The following is a 20,207-nucleotide window of genomic DNA, read 5'->3' on the forward strand; positions in this document are numbered from 1 at the left end:
ACACATGCAGCGCTGAGTAACATGTGTAGCACAGGTAACCTTTTTGCACATAGGCCAACCCCAACTTGTGTTTTCATATGTGCGTGTATGTAGGAGGGTGCTTTACATTTGAGGGGGAAGGTTTTTTAGTGTTTGGGTGTACTTTACATTTTTTCTTTAGACTTTTTTGACAAGCCCCTTTTGTGATAGCATTTTGCTGTGACAGGTTCTCTTTACCTTGACATCAGGGGTCTATTAGAACTCTAATGTCTCCCCAGTCCTCCACTGAAGCTAATGGAGCACAGATTATGCTTCATTTACTTCTTCTCCAGCCGCAGCAGCTGGGGAAAGTGACACCTAAAACCATAAGTGTATGTAATCATCATCACCTCTGGGTTCTTACTGGCTAGGGAAGGTCAGTAAATGTACATTCGTTGATCTCCTCCTCCTCTACCCAGCGACACCTGCCTTGCCAATCCTGGGTCTGCAGGAGGGACAGTGCAGCCAGGGAAATAGGACACGGGCTGCTTGGAGGATCCGTGGAAGCAATCACTTCTATCTGAAAGCCAACAGTTGACTTGTGAAATTTACATGCATTCCCGGCTGCTACAGTGTGTGTAAAATCCCTTGCAGCTGCTGATGTTAGCTGAGGCAGTGAAAGGGCTAAAAACAACTTTTGGAATTACATTAGCATTTTAAAACTTGTATGAGATTTTAGTAATTGAGTTTAGATTTACTTTAAGGCTGAAGCTAGCGTACATTTATTTTAGGATACAGCATCAAACACATTGGTTATGTGTAAAGTGTGTATCCTAGTACCTACAGGCGGCTGCTTCTGGCAAAAATTCTCCCTAGGTGTCTCCTTCATGTCTGCCAGATACTGTCCTGAGAAGCTGTCTTTCTGGGCTATGAAGGTTAACAGCAGCCACTTCTACTGAGAAAAGTTGCACCTGCCACCTTCTGCCCTTTCTGCCTTTCACATTGCTTGTATTACTAGTCTACTGCAATTTATTGCATTCTGTAAATGGAGGAGGAACTGTTGAATGACAAGATCTCCTCTGCCTATATACAGAATGCAGTGCATTGTGGAAGAGTAGTAATAAGAGTTTGTGAAAGGCAGAAGAGGGAGGACAAGCAGCACAACTTTTCTCAGTAGCAGAGGCTGGGTAATCAATATCTTGCGGCTCAGAAAAAGGCACAGCAGGGAATAATTTTGCAGAAGAAGATGCGTGCAGATAATGGGATACACACCTTCAAACATGTGATTGGTGCTGCATGCCAAAAAAAGCACTGATTGCTGTATAAATGACAATGGCCCCAAAATAGTGTCAAAAGTGTCCGATGTGTCCGCCATAATGTCGCAGTCACGATAAAAATCGCAGCTCGCCGCCAGTACTCATAAAAGAAAATTAATAATAAAAATGCCATAAATCTATCCCCTATTTTGTAGACGCTATAACTGTTGCGCAAACCAATCAATATACGCTTACTGCGATTTTTTTTTACCAAAAATATGTAGAATACATATCGGCCTAAACTGAGAAAGAAATTTGTTTTTTATATATTTTTTGGGGTATTTATTATAGCTAAAAGTAAAAAATATTGCTTTTTTTTTCAAAATTGTTGCTCTTTTTTTGTTTATGGCGCAAAAAATAAAAACCGCAGAGGTGATCAAATACCATCAAAAGAAAGCTCTATTTGTGGGAAAAAAAGGACGTCAATTTTGTTTGGGTGCAACATCGCAGGACCGTGCAATTGTCAGCTAATCGCAAAAAGTGCTCTGGTCAGGAAGGGGGTAAATCCTGCCAGGGCTGAAGTGGTTAAGATAAAAGTGGTCTCTGTGGTGGATTCGCAGCAAGATCACTTTTATCGGTGACGGGAGAGGTGCCCCCCCGCCGCCAGGTCCTGGTCGTCTCCATCACTTACTGGAGCCGTTGGTATCGACAAAGACGATCCGATGCTTTTCCCTGATGAGCAGGAAGTCTAGTGAGGGAATGATAGCCTCCACCCGACTCTATGCCATTGGATGATAGGAGCGACTTCACCTCCGCCCAATGGCCTTAAAGGTATAATTTTTTTAATGAAAAAAAATTAAAAACTTTTTTTTATTGCTTTTAAGTGTAAATGTGAAATCTGAGGTCTTTTTGACCTCAGATCTCACATTAAAGAGGTCCTGTCATGTTTCTTTGTATTACAAGGGATGTTTGCATTCCTTGTAATAGGAATAAAAGTGATCCAAATTTTTTTTTAAAGGGACAGTGTAAAAATGAAAACAATAAAAAGTAAAATAAATAAGAATTTTTTTTTTAAAGCACCCCGTCCCTATGTGCTCGCACATAGAAGCGAACGCATATGTAAGTCGCACCCGCATATGGAAACGGTGTTCAAACCACACATGTGAGGTATCGCCATAATCGTACGAGCTAGAGCAATATATCTAGCAAAAGACCATCTCTGCAACTCAAAACTGGTAACCTGTAGAATTTTTTAAACTGAGATTTTTAAGGGTCAAAGTTTGTCGCCATTCAACAAGCGGGCGCAATTTTGAAGCATGACATGTTGGGTATCAATCTGCTCGCCGTAACATTATCTTTCACAATATAGAAAACAATTTGGCTACTGATTTCTTATTTTTTAAATAAAAAAAGTGTATTTTTTCCAAAAAAATTGCGTTTGTAAGACCGCTGTGCAAATACAGTGTGACATAAAGTATTTAAACATCTGCCATTTTATTCTCTAGGGTGAAAATAAAAATAATGTTTGGGGGTTCTAAGTAACTTTTCTAGCAAAAAAAAAAAAGATTTTAACTTGTAAACACTACGACGGAGTTCTGACGGAATTCCACTCAAGCTGTCTTGCACACACACAATCACACCAAATTCTGACTGTCCAGAATGCGGTGATGTACAACACGTGCAACGGGACTAGAAAACAGAAGTTCAATAGCCAGTAGCCAATAGCTTCCGTCTCGTACTTGCTTCAGAGCATACGTCAGAACAGCATACAGACGAGCGTTTTTTCCGATAGTAATTTGTTCCGTTGGAAATATATAGAACATGTTCTCTTCTTATCAGCTTCTTGTAGTCCTTTGTAGGAAGAGAAAACAGTGACAGTGATGAGCTGTTGACTGCGCAGCTTCTCTTTTCACTGTCCAGTCACAGGCTAGAACAAGTTGAGGGCAGCCTGGATTCAGAAAGTCTCCATATTGAAGAATACTTCTTCTAGACAACTGATCACCCATTCTTAAAATTTGGCTCGGGCCATCTACTGACTATGGGTACATTTACTCTCTGACAGAAGCCATACACATGATATAAAGCAGTAGACATTTATTTAAGACACCCATTGCTGCTCTAGAGTAAGTTCTAGAACTACAGAGCTACTCCTATTGGAGATTGGTGATTTGTGCATGTACCATCTTCTGGGTATGTCCATCCTTTTCTAGCACTGTTGCCTGATAGTGTAATTACAAAGCTTTATTACTCAGTTGCAGTTATTTAGGCATGTCACAGCCTACACTCTGCACTAAGTGGTGGCACATGTTGATATGCGTAATGCCAAATACGATTATCTAAGCAAACAAACTTAGTGATCTCTCTCTACAAATTTTTAGATACTTTTACATTTGAACTGCTGACAATGGTGGCACGGAAATAACTGCTTAACAAAATCATTCCAAGATTAGGAACTTTCAACAGTTATAACGGATTGTTTAGTAAAAGGTTTGCCATTCAGTAAAGCCCAAATAGCAATTTCCGAGGTCATTAATATGTTACCTTTAGTTTGTTACTGTAAACATATGTTGTTGTATAGGAATGGCTTTCTGCGTAATCACATTCACAACAGTAAGTTTGACCTAGGTTCAGTTATTTTCTGTACCTTGTGTTTCTTCTGATGATGTAAGTCCACGCCATTTCTCTGAGATTTCAACATGCTAAACATTTTTGACCTATCCTACTATTGCTAATACTGTGGAGGCTTTTAAAGGGAAAGTCGGTTTAAAACTGATTTTTTTTTCAGTTTTGGGTGGATGCCACCAGGTTTACCCACTGGAACCTTAAAATGATCAGGTATCAGGTTACCCACTCGTCCTTCTGCCCTTTAAACGAATGTTCTCAGGCACATATGGAGGCATAGCTAGACTGGTTGCATTATTGCTGAAACTAATTGTGCTATAGTATAATCATATCATAAGCATAGGGTTTGATTGGCAGAGCTGGGAACTTCAAAGCAAGGTCTTATCACGGTATCTGCAAGCATTTATAAAAGAAAGGTTTAAGAAAAATAACTTTTATGCATATGTACCCTTATAAGGCATGGGAGACATGTGAAAGCATAACAAAACTTTAGCCCTGACAGTATCTATTTCTTTTTAAATCTTCAGTTATAGTTTAGGAGTAAAGTGAAAAAATGAATTTCTGTGGGTGCGAATATATTGGCTTTGAGTCTTTTGAGACGTGCTGAAAGACCCAAAGCTGCATAGAGGCATGTTAATTAACAAAATAATGAGCTTTAAGGCTCGATTCACACCTATGCATGTTGCTTTTGAGCGTTTTTGGAGTTTTTTTTGTCATGCTTGCAATGTTTTTGAGCAGCGTTTTTGTAGCGTTTTTACAGCGTTTTTGAGGTGTTTTTGCCGCGTTTTGCGGTTTTTTTTTTTGTTTTTTTTTTTTACAGTTTAAAAAAAAAATTTTTTTAAATTAGAAAAAAAAAATGCCAAAAACGCATCAAAAACGCTGCAAAAAGGCTGTAAAAACGCTGCAAAAACGGTGCACATGCGTTTTTGATGCTGGTCCATTGAATTGTATTACATGCAAAACGCTGCATTTTGCATGAAAAAAAGTCCCTGACCCTTTCCAAAAATGCAGAGGTACAAAAAGGCATTGATGTGGACATGTTCCATAGGAACCCATGTTAAAAAATTCCCATGCATTTCTGCAAAATGCATCAAAAAACGCGCTAGTGTGAATGGAGCCTAAGGCTCCATTCACACCTATGCATGTTGCTTTTGAGCGTTTTTGGAGGTTTTTTTGTCATGCTTGCCACGTTTTTGATCAGCGTTTTTGTAGCGTTTTTACAGCGTTTGTGCGGCGTTTTTGTCGCGTTTTGCGTTTTTTTTTTTACAGTTTTTAAAAAAAAAACGCCAAAAACGCTGCAAAAACGGTGCACTTGCGTTTTTGATGCTTGTCCATTGAATTCTATTAGGCTCCATTCACACTAGCGCGTTTTTTGATGCATTTTGCAATTTGCAGAAATGCATGGGAATTTTTTAACATGGGTTCCTATGGAACATGTTCACATCAATGCCTTTTTGTTTCTCTGCATTTTTGGAAAGGGTCAGGGACTTTTTTTCATACAAAATGCAGCGTTTTGCATGTAATAGAATTCAATGGATAAGCATTTTTTTTATAGCGTTTTTGATGCGTTTTTGGCGTTTGTTTTTATTTTTTTTTTTTAAACTGTAAAAAAAATTAAAAAAGAACCACAAAGCACAAAAAGCGGCAAAAATGCAGCAAAAACGCTGTAAAAATGCTACAAAAACGCTGCTCAAAAACGTGGCAAGCATGACAAAAAAAACTCCAAAAACGCTCAAAAGCAACATGCATAGGTGTGAATCGAGCCTAAGGCTCGATTCACACCTATGCATTTTTAGTGCTTTTTGCAGATTTGCACTACAGAACGTGTTCCATATGAAACCATGTTAAATGGACTGTAGTGCAAATCTGCAAAATGCAAAAAGCACTAAAACTGCATAGGTGTGAATCCAGCCTTAAGCAGTATTAAACCCAAAAGCAATCATTTATTCTATTGCAGCTTACCAATTATTAGATGCGATGGCTGCATTTGTTTTCTTTTTTGTAGGAGTTCTTTCCTTTATTTTTACCTGGTGATCTGGTCAGTAACCATTTTGTTTTTCCAAGAGAACAAGTTCACTTGCAATTATATCAGTCAAGAAACAAAGCATTTACCACTGAGAGTGCTTACAATGGGTAGATTTGATTTATTCATGTAAAACCTGTATTCCAAAAGAAAAAAAAAAGCTGCTTGTGTAATTGCAGTGTGAGTTGCAGTTTGGATTTTTGCTAGTGTATCTAAATCTGCTACTCCATCCAATACTACCCTCCCACAGAATAACAATGCTGCTTTCCAAAGGTATCCCTGTAGGCCCTCATCCAGAGTGGGGGGACACTAATACAGAAGGTATGTTATTGGTCAGATCATTGGGTGAAAACAGAGGGAAAAAAAAGAAAACTAATGCAGCCACCACATCTAAGGAGTGGTAAGCTGCAATATGTATTATCATTTTTGGTTTTGGGTTTAATACTATTTTAAGCAATTAAAAAAAAAAGTATATATCAGAGAATTCCCAATAGCTGCAGAAATGTCCTTGTTTTTACATATCATTCCTCTGTGAAAAAAAAATCTAAGTCCAAAAAGAGTTGGCCTGGCCCATTTTTATTGTAATTTCTGAACACTTCTTTAAGAGAGAGGAAAACATTTTTCTTTATTATATTGATCGTGATTTTTATTATGTTGTAAATGTTATTTCTCTGTTCCTCAAAAAGGTTTTCATACTGGCCAGTTCTAACAGAAACCTTTGTTGTATTTCAGAAGGAAACATTACCTCTGTTTCTCAGCCCCAGCAGTACCAGTTCCCAAGACAACAAATGTTCCAGGCCCTGGATATTATGAACTTGTGGACTATGAGGGACCTCCCAAACAGTACATTTCCAGCTCTGCATTTGTATCCAACACAAGTCGATGGGCTGGAGATGCTTCTGGAGCAGATGTACCTGGTCCAGGTTAGTAGAGTAACTGTGTGCTTATCAGAAATCACATATTGTTTAATCTTCATTGGAAAGATATAAAATTGATAACATTGTTGCCATCTGATCAGTAGGACAAGGTACACCATCATTCCAAAATCTGTTCTTTATTTTGATCCATTGATACAAGGTTTCACACTGACTGCCTGTGTGTATGGCCGAGCTGCCATACACACAGGCCAAATATCGGACAGTTTTTATTGAACCGGCCGATGTCACCCGACACTCGGCCCGTGTACTGCCAAGTCTTTTCTAGTTCACCTGCTGTTCCAAGTCTTCCTCTATGAAGATTGGAAAGATCCTGACAAGACGTTTGCTCACCCAAGCACTTATTATCTGTCTATCTGTTTGTCACTGCTCAAATTAACAGACCTCTCTGGAGTTCTGGATCCAGATGTTATTGACCCATTTCCTGTGGCAGAATGGTTTTAGGAGTTTTATTCTAACCTATTCAATGGTTCCCAAACACTAACGAGGCATCCACCGAACTCAGAAATTCTGTACTAAATCCACCAGGTCTGTAGTCACCTTCCTTCACAGAGAGACATCTTGACTTCAGTGGACATCAACGATGTCACATATTTCCTTTATGTGGGCCCCCTGCTATTCAGCCTCTTTTCTGCTACATAGGTGTTTACCAACGTTCTAGTCCTAGTACATGTCCTGCTGCTCTTGGGGCATCCCCAATGTGGGATACCTAGATGACCTTCTGTTGAGGTCAAATAAATCCTAGAACACAGTTCCAGTGGTCTGGTCCTAGACACAGCTCATGCCCCCAGGATAGACTTCAAACTCTCCACAACCAAACTCATGCTTTTCAGTCCAGGAGTCCTTGCCTCTACGCTTTGGCATGGTAGTCTCCTTCAAGGTAGTCCCAATTGACCATTTTTACTCTATGCCCCTAAAATGCAACACTCTATTGTCTTAGTCCAGTCCCTGAACAGAACAATTCATTTGGCACTGAGGACCAGGTTGTCCCTGATTTGGCGGCTTAGGAATCCATCAGTGCCTAGGACTTGGATGACGGAGACATTTTGTCTATAAATCAACATCCTGAAAATGCATGATTGATGATTTGGTTCTCCCTCCAGTGGTGGATTATGCTGCTGATCTTGATTCCATAGGACTAAGCCACAGGAGCCATAAAGGAGGAACCAGAAATCTCACCATGGGAAGAGAGGTAGAGGGGATTCTGTGCTAGGCAGAACTTCACATTATAGCCTTCCCTCCACCATTTACATTCCTGGCCTGGGAAATAAGCAGTCGCAGCGCCTGGACTGAATGATCCCTACACCTGAAAGTGTTCCAGGACTTTTATCTCATTTGCAGGATGCTGGATGTGGACCTCCTGGCTGCTAGGTTCAACAACAAATTGGACAGGTTTGTCTCCAGGTGTGCCTGTGTTTCTTGTACCCATCACCTTTGTGAGGAAAGTATCTTTGGTTTCAGCTGTATTCTGCAAATAACCTTTTTGATATTGCAAAAAAGACAAGGTTGTGTTGAGGTAAAGGCCTTCCCTCCTACCTAAGGTAGTTTTGGCCTTTCAGCTCAACAAAGGCATCATTCTTCCATCACTCTATCTGGCCCCGGTTCATCAAAATGAGATTTCCCTCCATTGTCTAGATGGGGTTCATAAAATGATAGTCTTAGCTCTCAGCTACTGATTCCCTCTATATCATCCCAGGTGATACCCATAAGGGTACACCAGCTTCTTGCTCCACCATTTCTAGGTGGATAACAGACCATTACTCAAGCCTATGGTCTCAAGAATTGGGTTCAACTCTTTCCTCTTAAGTCCCACTCTTGTAGGTCTATGAGAGCCTCATGGGCTTTTTGTCATTGGGCTACTCTTTCCCAGATTTTTAAGGCTAACACCTGATCTTCTGTGTATGTTTTCTAAGTTCTAGCAAGTGGACTTACCTGATGCCAGTTTTGGGTGTAAGGCCCTTTAGGCAGCTCTTTGAACTGCAGACAGTCCCATTTTGTTTTTCTTTTCTTGGGTCTGTTAGCATTGGTTTTCTGTTGGACGGCCTTTGGATGTCCCAAAGAATTAAGACCTCAATGGACAAAATTTTTCTACTCACCAAAAAATCCTTTTTTTTAAGTCTGTAGAGGAACACTGATCCAACTGCTGTATTTGTGATCATGCTCTTGGTACTGCTTTGCCACAAATCTACAGCACGCTGATAGTAGGGAGGAGTTGTCCTGGGCTGGCCTACAGTTTTTTTGCTAGCCAGTGTCCAGTCCTCCTTTAGGCAGCAGCATTTTACTTGAAGATGTCCTGCATCCCTCGATAAACTCTAAGAAAATAATTGTACAGTAAGTACAAAAATTCTTCTATTCTCTTTACAACTGTAACAGTTTAGATTTTCTCTCACTTTCAGTTCTAGAAAAACAAGCACCAAGATAATAGAGACAGTAAAATTTTTCAAGAGGGACATCAACAGTAATTCAAACCTAACATTCAATACATTCAATATCCTGTCTCGCACTTTCCCCCAAAGTTAATATAGAGGGGTGCATGGTTAACAGTGGCACTATATCAATCCAATTTAAAGTAATAGACAGCAATCCTTAAAGCATTTGTTAACTCCCCCGCCCAAAAAAAAATAGACCCTGCTCCTTTAAAGCATGTTATATGATACAGTGCTTGTCCTGTGTCATTTGGCCCCCTGTAACCCTTAAATAAAACTGGTTGATCCTGCCAGTTTCTCCCCACCCCTCTGTAAACTGACCACGGTGTATCGTGGCTGCTGAGACCAGACACAGTGGTCAGTTTACGTGCCTCTGTCATCAGCAGCCTGCTATCTGCTCTCCTCTCTGCTCCTGTGTCCTCCTCCACTCTTCCCTCTCTGTCTGTGTGTGAGCTGCCCCTCCCCCCCCCCCCCCCCCGCTGCTCCCATAACACTAACCTGTATACACCATCAGCACTGCCTCCTATTGCCCCCAATGTGAATGGTTTATAGATATAAATGCTGCAAATACCTCATTTAAGAGCCGAGATTGCAATCACATGACCAGCCAGCTCTCTCCTCCTCCCCTCCAGACTGACATCAGCAGAGGAATCTCAGCCCTGCCTGCTGCATCTCTCAGAGGATGAAAGGAGAAAGCTGGCCAGTCATGTGATCACAATCTCAGCAGTGAAATTAGGTATTTGAAGCATTTATTTTTATTAATCACACACTGAGGGGGATACTACAATAGGAGGCAGTGCTGATTGTGTATACTGGTTAGAGTGGCTTAACAACCACTTTAAACACTATTCATTAATAGCAGATGTGTTAGTAGCAGTGTGGCTTTGCAAATCTATGTGGCAGTCATACTGCCTTGGTGTGTCTTTGCATCTTTAAAGCATTTGTTAACCCAAAAAAAATAAAAATAAAAATCCTGTGCTATACAGCACAGTGCTTGCGCTGTGTCATTTGCCCCCCTGTATCACCTGAAATACCTGGCTGATCCTGCCTTTCTCTACCTCCCCTCTGTACACTGACCATAATATATCAGGGCTGCTGAGCCCTGACATGGTTGTCAGTGTACCTGTCTCCATCATACGCTGCTATCTGCAGCTCTTCTCTGTCTCTCTCTGTCCTCCTCCCCCACCCCCTCCCTGCCTGTCATCTCTCACTATCGCTGATCTTCTCCTCTCCCTGCTGCTTCAAAACTAACTGATCTGTATATCATCACATCTGTCAAATAAAAAGCTGCATCCTAGTGCCTGTGCTTTATAGAAAAAAAAAAACTATTTCTACCTGTTTTAACAGTGTCTTCCAGCGATCACATGACTCCGGCTCTCAGCTCCTGTCCTCCCTTCCTACCTGGCTGACGTCAGCAGGGGAATCTAAGCCCCGCCCACTGGAGATATCACTCCAGGCTCTCAGCTCCTGTCCTCCCTTTCTCCCTGGCTGACATCAGCAGGGGAATCTCAGCCCCGCCCACTCAAGATATTACACGGGGACAGCAGAGAGCCTGGAGTCATGTGATCACTGGGAGACGCTGTAAAAACAGGTAGAAATCGTTTTTTGTTTTTTTTTAAGCACAGGCACTAGGATACAGGTTTTTATCTGACAGAGGAGATGATATAAAGATGAGATTAACAACCACTTTAATGAGGAATTAGTTACCTTCAGGTATACCTGCCTTTAATCTGTTAATAGCTGTGCAAATACACTTTTGTACACTGGTACTAACTAGTATTCCAATGTTTCTCTTCTCCCTCCCTGATTAGTTGCTAGAGGTTATATACATATATACATATCAATGCTGCCGGCCTCAGCTGTTTACTTAGTAATGCCGCCGCTATTTACATATGAATGCTGGTTATTTACATGTAAACACGGGTCTGCAGGTGAGTCATCTGTACATGGCAATAGGGCAGAGCTGGACAGCATTAGTACCAGCATTTCTCACTGAGATATCGGGACACAGCACAGGACTAAAAGTTCAAAGGACAAGGGAATTTAAACTGGGATAGTTGGCAAGTATGAGGCAGCTGCTTTGGGCCCACAACAATGACAGGGCCCAGGGCAGCTGCCCCTTTTGCCCTGCCTTAAAGACGGCCCTGGTTATAATGGTGCATAATGAAAACCTGTGGCTTTGTGTAACATAAAGACAGGCTTGATCCACCTGCTGGCTTGTATACAATTTTTGATCAATTTTTAGGCCAAGGCACCCCTGAAGAAACCTTAAAGCACCCCAGGGTGCCTGGGCACCCTGGTTAAAAAAGGCTAGTCTAGAGGCAGGGACCAATATGTGCAGAGGGGCCTTGAGGAAGCATGCAATCTGTAGTGGGTGTCAATGTAGCGACACCCCAAACACTTTTTGGGATATAGTTTGCATTTGCCTTTTAGGTTTTCATTAGGTTTTTCAATTTTATTTTGTATGCTTTTGTTAGAGCATGGCATTCACTATTTTGTTATATCACCTGATATTTTATATATCATTGTATATCCACTTGTTGCCAATTGACGTATTGGTATGTCGCTTGACTTCAAGTGGTTGTAGTGGGATGATGCCTGCCACTGTCGGCGGTCGGCTTGCTTTTAAGAGCAATCAGAGTGGCTAACTAGCTGCTCGATTGCTGTTAAAGCAGTGGCAGGGGACGTCCTCCCCTCCCGCCACTTTTCACGACTCGCTCTGGCTCTTCCGTCCCATTAGGAGACCCGAATAACCAGCTGACATGTCTGCCAGTAACCTAGAAGCGATTAATTGAAACCACTTCTGGTGCACCCAGATGTCATCGGCGCTATTTTCCAAAAAACAAAAGCACAGATCTTGGTGTTTTGAATGCTTTTAAATGCAGAGGGGGGATTTGGGGTATTTTGACCACAGATCCCTCCATAAAGAGTACATGTCACATGCCTATTGCTATCACAAGGGTTGTTTACATTTCTTATGACAGCAATAAAATTTATAAAAAATAAAATAAAAATTAAAGTAACAGTTTAAAAAAAAAAAAATTACATATATATATATATATATATATATATATATATATATATATATATATATATATATATATATATATATATAAAATATATATATAATATATATATATATATATATTTTTTTTTTTTAAGGTACCCCCATCCTCCTGTGCTTGCACGCAAAGGCAAACATGTGCGTTGGTCACGCATGCACGCAAACAGCGATCGCCCCACACATCTGAGGTATCACCGCAAACGTCAAATCATATGCAGTAATTCTAGCACTAGACCTCTGTAAATCTAAAGTGGTAACCTGTAAAGGCTTTAAACATCGCCTATAGATAGTACAATTTATGTTTGTTGCCTTTGCACAGGTGTGAGCAATTTTAAAGCATGACATATTTGTTATTAATTTACTCAGCGTAACATCATCTTTTAAAATTTACAAAAAAATTGGGTTATGTATTTTTTTTTTTTTTTTTTTAACATTCAAAAAAGTGTATTTTTTCCGAAAAATTGCATTAGAAAAACCACTGCGCAAATACCGTGTGACATAATAAATTGCAAAACCCACCAATTTATTCTCTAGGGCCTCTGCTTTAAAAAAAAAATATACGTTTGTGGGTTCTAAGACATTTTCTAGCAAAATACTGATTAATAAATGTAAACAAATAGTGCCAGAAATGGCCTGGAGCTGAAGTGGATATGAGCGCTGCACTTTTTTTTTCAGTTTATTCATTGTATGTGAGTGAACTGATAGCTGACTCTTTATCTGATATAGGAGGGCGGCTTCCTGGGTACATCATTTTTAATTGCACATGCACTACTTTTGGTGCAATCCAGCTCATTCAAAATTAATGCTCAAATCATACCGCACTGCATCACATGTGAATCGCACAGAAACACGCTAGCATGTTCCTGTGCGATTTCTGATGTGAACCGGTCCTAAGGATGCTGGCTATTTCTGTAATTTAACAATTTGAACTTGACAGAAATGTAACACTAGTACAACAAGACTATAGAAAAAGTTTTGGCTTTAAATACATTTAAACAATGACATCACTTTATGTAGTGTTTATAGATTTATAGTGAGATCACTGTGATTGTGCTGCTTCTTTGCATTTTTCTTGTAGCAGCAGGACAAAAATAGAAGTGTTCCTGTGAATTCAGAACAAGTCACAGTGAGTGTGCTGACTGTATTAACAGTTGTGACTAAGGTCAAAATATGTGATGGAGTGAAGGCTTAATAATCAGTTAATGACAGCACATCAGTTTTCAGCATGGAGCATTATGCTAGAAACCAGACGCACTGCCATCTATATATTCTCCCAATGCATATGTGACTCATGGGCATTCCAAGATACTAATCCACTCACAATAATGTTTTCAGTACTAATATCACACTAAAGTTCTTCAAAGTTGACATTCCACCTTGGCAGATCTTGCAATAGCCCTTAAGGTCTGAATGTGTGAAGATGTCAGAATAAGATAGTGCTTTCCAGAATACATGGCTTATTCTCTGAAGGAATGCTGTTTAGGCACGTAATGTTCTAACTGCAGGGAGCTTAACCATTTCACCTCTGAAAACGTACAGCACTGTTTTTTTAACGTTGATGTCTTTAAGTGACTGTATGAAAAGAATACAGTATGTGGCACAGTACAATAGATCTTTGTCCTATAAAAACAGTTTGATAATCTGTATGACTAGAGAAGTACAAATACTAGTTGATAGTATTGCAATTGCTCCTCCTTGTTCCATTTTTTGTGCAATGCTATGTTGTGACCTAGAGATGACAGCAGGGCAGCCATCAGAAATTTTTTGGCCCCTTACACAGCTTTAGACCTGGGCCCCCCAGATCTCCCCCCCCCCCCCGAGCTTGACCACCAACATTCCCCAGGGCTTGCCTATAGGCCATCCTACCGAATCCGCACACTGGCCACCTCACCTGTAAGCGCTCAGCCCCCCCTCAATCCTGTATATATGTCGGCCCCCTCACACCTGTATATTTGTCAGCCCCCCCCAAACCTGTATATTTGTCAGCCCCCCTCACACCTGTATATATGTCAGCCCCCCCCCACACACACCTGTATATATATGTCAGCCTGTATATATCTGTATATATATCAGTCCCCCCCCCAGACACATACACACCTGTATATATGGCAGCCCCCCTTTACACACGCCTGTATATATGTCAGCCCCCCCATACACACACACACCTGTATATATGGCAGCCCCCCCTCACATACACCTTTTATATATGTCAGCCCCCCACGCACCAGTATATATGTCAGCCCCCCTTCACACACCTGTATATATTTCAGCCCCCCCACACACACACACCTGTGTATATATCAGCGCCCCCACACAAACACCTGTATATATGTCAGCGCCCCCCCAAGAAATATATTTTTGAGTAGTACTGACTGGACAAAACAAAATGTAAGAAACAATGAACAATCACAACAAATTAAATTCAGTGCTCAGCTGTTTAGATTCATGAGAACAATATGATTTCTATAAAGGCCATCACAATTCTTGTGAAACTACCAGTCTTTCAAAATTGAAATATTCTAAGCTCTATCTAATTATATTGTACTTGAACATAGTAGTCCTGTGGGTGGTTCCCATTTGGGGATAGTGAGGAGTGTGTGTGCTCATACCCTTGCAGACTGCCAGAGGCATATGTCGAACCACGTGTTCGATCTGGCACTCTCCATAATGAACAACACTTCTCCACACAGACAGTAGTCTTAATTCTTAGATTCCTTGGCACAGTTATTTCAACCTTATTCACTGTACACGACAGGTAATAATTCCTATTCCACTTCTCTCTCTACAGCATTTCCGAGCCGGTTGCTGCTTGACGTGCACCGGACTCCACAAGCTAAGTTACACTGAACTGTATGTTTAACTCTTTACTCCACTCGTGATTAAACCTGAATCCCAGGAAGCTCAACTCTGTACATAACCTGTGCTTGCTATTCCCTCAAAGCTTCTCTCCCTCTTCCGTGACATCCAGAATGGGTCCCTTAAGGACACACCATACCACAAGTGGGATCCAGATTGGAGTACTGATCACTAAGGAAGGAAAGCAAGAACACAATTTGAATGGTCTAAGGTTATCGGGCTTGTACCCCAAGGTTCAGTGTTGGGACCCTTACTTTTTAACATAGTTATAAATGATATAGGGTCTGGGGCTAAAGTACTATTTCAGGCTTTGCAGATGACACCAAACTATGCAGTGGAATAATGTCCTTACAGGATGTCTCCAACTTACAAGCCAACCTCAATGCACTGTTTAATTTGTCAAATATGTGGCAAATGAGGTTTAATGTTGATAAATGTAAAGATATGCACTTTGGGGCTAAGAATATGGATGCATCATACATACTAAGGGGAGTACAACTGGGGGTATCAATGGTGGAGAAAGATCTGGGTGTTCTGGTACATCATAAGCTTAATCATAGCATGCAATGCCAAGCTGTGGTTTCCAAAGCGAGCAAAATCCCTTCTTGCATTAACAGAGGTATAGACTACAGAGAGAGAGATATCATTTTGCCTCTGTACCCATTATTAGTAAGGCCTCATCTGCAATATGCAGTTTGGTTTTGGGCACCAAATCACAAAAAGGGAAACTGGAGAAAGTACCGAGAAGGGCAACCAAACTGATAAGAGGCATGGAGGAGCTCAGCTATGGGGAAATATTATGCCGTGTACACACGGGCGACTTTTCCACCGAACTCGCCTGCCGGAACAAATCCTTCACACAATCCGACCGTGTGTGGGCTTCATCGGACTTCCGACGGACCTTTTCGGTCGAAAATCAGACGGACTTTAGATTTGAAACATGTTTCAAATCTTTCCGACGGATTCAAGTCCGGTCAATAAGTTTGTTCGTCTGTATGCTAGTCTGACGGACGAAAACTGACGCTAGGGCAGCTATTGGCTACTGGCTATCAACTTCCTTATTTTAGTCCTGTCGTACGTCATCACTTATGAATCCGTCGGACTTTGGTGTGATCGTGTGTAGCCAAGTCCGTTCGTTCGAAAGTCCGTCGGAAGTCCGTCAAAAGTCAGTCGAAAGTCCGTCGGAAAGACGGTCGGACCTTTGTTGCCGAAAAGTCCACCCGTGTGTACATGGCATTAGAGGAACTGAATTTATTCTCTCTTGACAAGAGGAGACTAACCACTTCCCGCCCGCCATATAACAATATGATGTCGGCAAAGTGGTTGTGTTATCCTGATCGGACGTCATATGACGTTATCAGTATAACCAGCTATCGCGCGCCCACCGGGGGCGCGCAGCATGGTGATCGTTGATGTGGTGTGTCAGTCTGACACACCGCATCTCTGATCTGGGTAAAGAGCCCCTGACAGAGGCTCTTTACCATGCGCTCAGCTGTGTCCAATCACAGCTGATCATGGTGTAAACAGGAAAAGCCGTGTATTGGCTCTTCCTCACTCGCGTCTGACAGAGTAGAGGAATACCGATCGTCGGCTCTCCTGACGGGGGGTCTGCACTGATTGATTATCAGCGCAGCCCCCCCCCTCCCCGAGGATGCCCACATAGGACCACCAGGGATGCCACCCAGAACCACCAGGGATGCTGATCATAGATGCCCACCCAGTGCCACCAGGGATGCCACCCAGGACCACCAGGTATGCCCACCCATGACACCAGGGTTGCCAAATCAGTGCCTATTGTAGATGCCAATCATTGCCACGCAATAAAGCCTTCCAGTGCTTCCTCATCAGTGCTGCCTATCAGAGCCATCTATCAGTGCCCATTAGTGCCACCTATCAGAGCCCATCAGTGCCACCTATGAGTGCCCATCAGTGTCACCTATCAGTGCCACCTATGAGTGCCCATCAGTGCCGCCTATCAGTGGCCATCAGTGATGCATATCAGTGCCACCTAACAGTGCCCATTAGTGCCGCCTATCAATGCCCATCAGTGCTGCATATCAGTGCCACCTAACAGTGCCCATCAGTGCTTCCTATCAGTGGCCATCAGTGCTGCATATCAGTGCCTCATCATCATTGCCCATCAGTGCCACCTCACCAGTGCCCATCAGTGCCGCCTTATCAGTGCCTGTCAGTGCAGCCTCATCAGCGCATCCATGAAGGAGAAAAATTACTTATTTACAACATTTTATAACAAGAACAAAGAAAAACTTTTTTTTTCTTATTTGTTTAGCAAAAAAAAAAAAAAAAAGTCCCAGTGGTGATCAAATACTACCAAAAGAAAGCTCTATTTGTGGGAACAAAATGATAACAATTTTGTTTGGGTACAGTGTAGCATGACTGTGCAAATGTCAATCAAAGTGTGACAACGCTAAAAGCTGAAAATTGGTCTGGGTAGGACGGGGGGAAAGTGCCCTGTATTGAAGTGGTTAAGGGGAGATATGATCAACATGTATAAATACATAAGTGGTCCATATAGTGAACTTTGTGTTGAGTTATTCACTTTAAATGAGGTTGTATACTCTGAAAAAAAAAAACAAAAAAAAACATGTAAGACAAAGGCATAATGAGCTAGTATGCATTGCATACTAGCCCATTATGTAATACTTACCTTAGAACGAAGCTGTTGCCTGCGCACCGTTGACATGGCTGACATCTCTCCCGAAGTTACTTCCAGATTTGTGGGCTCCGGCGCTGTGATCGGGTGGTGCCGTGATGACGTCACTCCCACGCATGCGCACGGTAGCCGCCGTTCTCAGCACAGGGCTCGGAAAGGAACAGCACCCGTACCCGTTTCTTCAGAGCGCATGCGCAAGTGATATCACTGGCTGCATGTAATATAAATATGTCCTAAACGGTGCACGATATTTTCACTACCTATAGGTAAGCCTCATTATAGGCTTACCTATAGGTAAATGGAAGCACAGGAAGTTTACTTCCTCTTTAAGGTCATCACAGCGGACAAGGGGACACTCTTTACGTATGGAGGAAAGGAGATTTAATATCCAAATACAGAAAGGCTTCTTCACAGTAAGAGCTGTAAAAATGAGGATTAGACTCCCTCATGAGCTGGTTCTGTCCAGTAGATTGTGTTAACCATTTCCAGCCCACTGTATGCAGAATGATGGCTGCAGAGTGGTTGTGTTATTCTGACTGGGCGTCATATAACATCCAGCAGAAGAAGCCGCTTGTGCACACCCACGTGAGCGCGCAGGGCGCTGACCAGTGGTGCAGTGTGTTGCTCTGACACACCTCATTTCTGATGATGGTGATCAACTACGTCCAAAAGGAAGCTCTATTTGGGGGGAAAAAAAAGATAAAAATTTTGTTTAGGTACAGTGTTGCATGACCGCGCAATTATCATTCAAAATGCAACAGCGCTGAAAGCTGAAAAATGGCCTGGGCAGGAAGGGGGTGAAAGTGCCTTGTATTGAAATGGTTAAAAAAGGCCTGGATTATTTCCTAAAGGGTGCATACAATAACTGGACACTAACATTTATAGGTAAAGCTGATCCAGGGATAATCTGATAGCCCTTAATGGGGGATCAGGAAGGAATTTTTTCCCCTACTGGAGCAAATTGGATCATGCTTTACTGGGGTTTTTTGTCTTCCTCTGGATCAACTGTGGGTATAGGATTGTAAACTTTTTGTTTTGTTTTGTTTTGTTTCCCCCTGTTTATTAGTTGAACTAGATGGACTTTTTGTCTTTTTTTAACCTTCCATCGCCTACTGTTTGCCAAGTCACCTCAGCTTTCTGACTGGCTGGCTGCAATATGCACATAGTCTCTAGTACTGTAGTACAATGGCAATATAGCCTTTTTTGGTTAGCATGACCATTAATCAGGTACTGCATCTTTTCTTGTAGCTTCCTGTTCCCTGGTGTAGCCATTTGTGTAATACACCTTGCATGTACCCCTTTCTGTGTGTTCTCATGTTACTTCAGACCAGGCCAAAAGATAACTTTAACAATTAAGTTATCTTACTGGAAGTTGTTTAAATATCATAGAATGTCACAGTTAGCTTGTCACATACATTCTTGTCCTCTTACAAAGTGCCTCTTGGTGCCCCTGCCCATTGAGCTAATCATGCATTTGAATTACAGAGAGAGAGTCCTTAAAGCCCATAGAGTTCTTGTACAAGTCCATAGGTCCATGTCCTGGAACACCGACTGTGTTCCTGCCAAGGGGATATACAAAGACCAAGTAATTGTTAAATTTAATTGTGCAGCAATCTCCTGTTCCAGTTCCACAATCTCAAAATGGTTCTCTCTTTTTATCTACTTGCCCCCAGCAGAGGGTGGTACTGCCAAAATGCCTTCGAAAGCTGATCAGCATAGTTAACCCATGAGTTCCTGGATGCACTAGCTTAGTAGGGCAGCCTAACTAAACAGTGCAACAATAATAATACCATAACATTACCTCCATTTAGTAGGTACCTGCCTACAAGCCCACTTTTAGGAAACCTTAAGAATCTGGAAACTAGGGCAATGGTACATAAATCAAGACTATTGACACGTAGGATGGATGATTTTTCCAGGTCACAACACCAGGGGCCCTACTTATAACAGAGGGCGAATGCGCTACCTACTCCATCCTGGATAGCGCAGTGTTTAATTCACACTATGGCTTCATTTTTACATTCAATTCATAAAATGCAGGCAGTGGGGTTCAACAGAGTTCTCTCTGGTTATTACTGAAGAGAGAATTCAGTAAACTGAGGAGAAGCCATTCACATGACTTTGACATGTGATGTAGGATCATGCTGCTGCTTTATAAACAGGGCCCCAAAACTTTCACAGCAGAAGGCAATTTCTCATACACAGTTTAAATGAAATGTTGCAATAATAGTGCCTATATAATAGCACACAGTTATTTCTGAAAATACATTAGATGAATAATTAGGCCATAACTCCTACTTACAGTTATAGTGTGGAAGGTACTTAAAGCAGAGTTTCAGTGCCCCAAATATTTTTTTTTTTTTAAAACACCCCTCAGTACTTGTCTAAACAAC

The 20,207-nt window shown here is 41.6% G+C and overlaps 1 protein-coding gene across 2 annotated transcripts in view; it reads left to right on the forward strand.

The window, feature by feature from the left end:
- The window catches only part of STPG1 (sperm tail PG-rich repeat containing 1), a 117,897-nt gene that overhangs the window by 78,652 nt on the left and 19,038 nt on the right, over window positions 1-20,207 (forward strand). For both annotated transcript variants that reach the window (XM_073615481.1, XM_073615482.1), the window contains one exon: window positions 6,592-6,782. In XM_073615481.1, the coding sequence (XP_073471582.1) occupies window positions 6,592-6,782 (191 nt within the window). The remainder of the gene's footprint in view (window positions 1-6,591; window positions 6,783-20,207) is intronic.

This window comes from Aquarana catesbeiana, linkage group LG02 (genome assembly GCF_042186555.1).
Source record: "Aquarana catesbeiana isolate 2022-GZ linkage group LG02, ASM4218655v1, whole genome shotgun sequence".
NCBI classification, from domain to species: domain Eukaryota; kingdom Metazoa; phylum Chordata; class Amphibia; order Anura; family Ranidae; genus Aquarana; species Aquarana catesbeiana.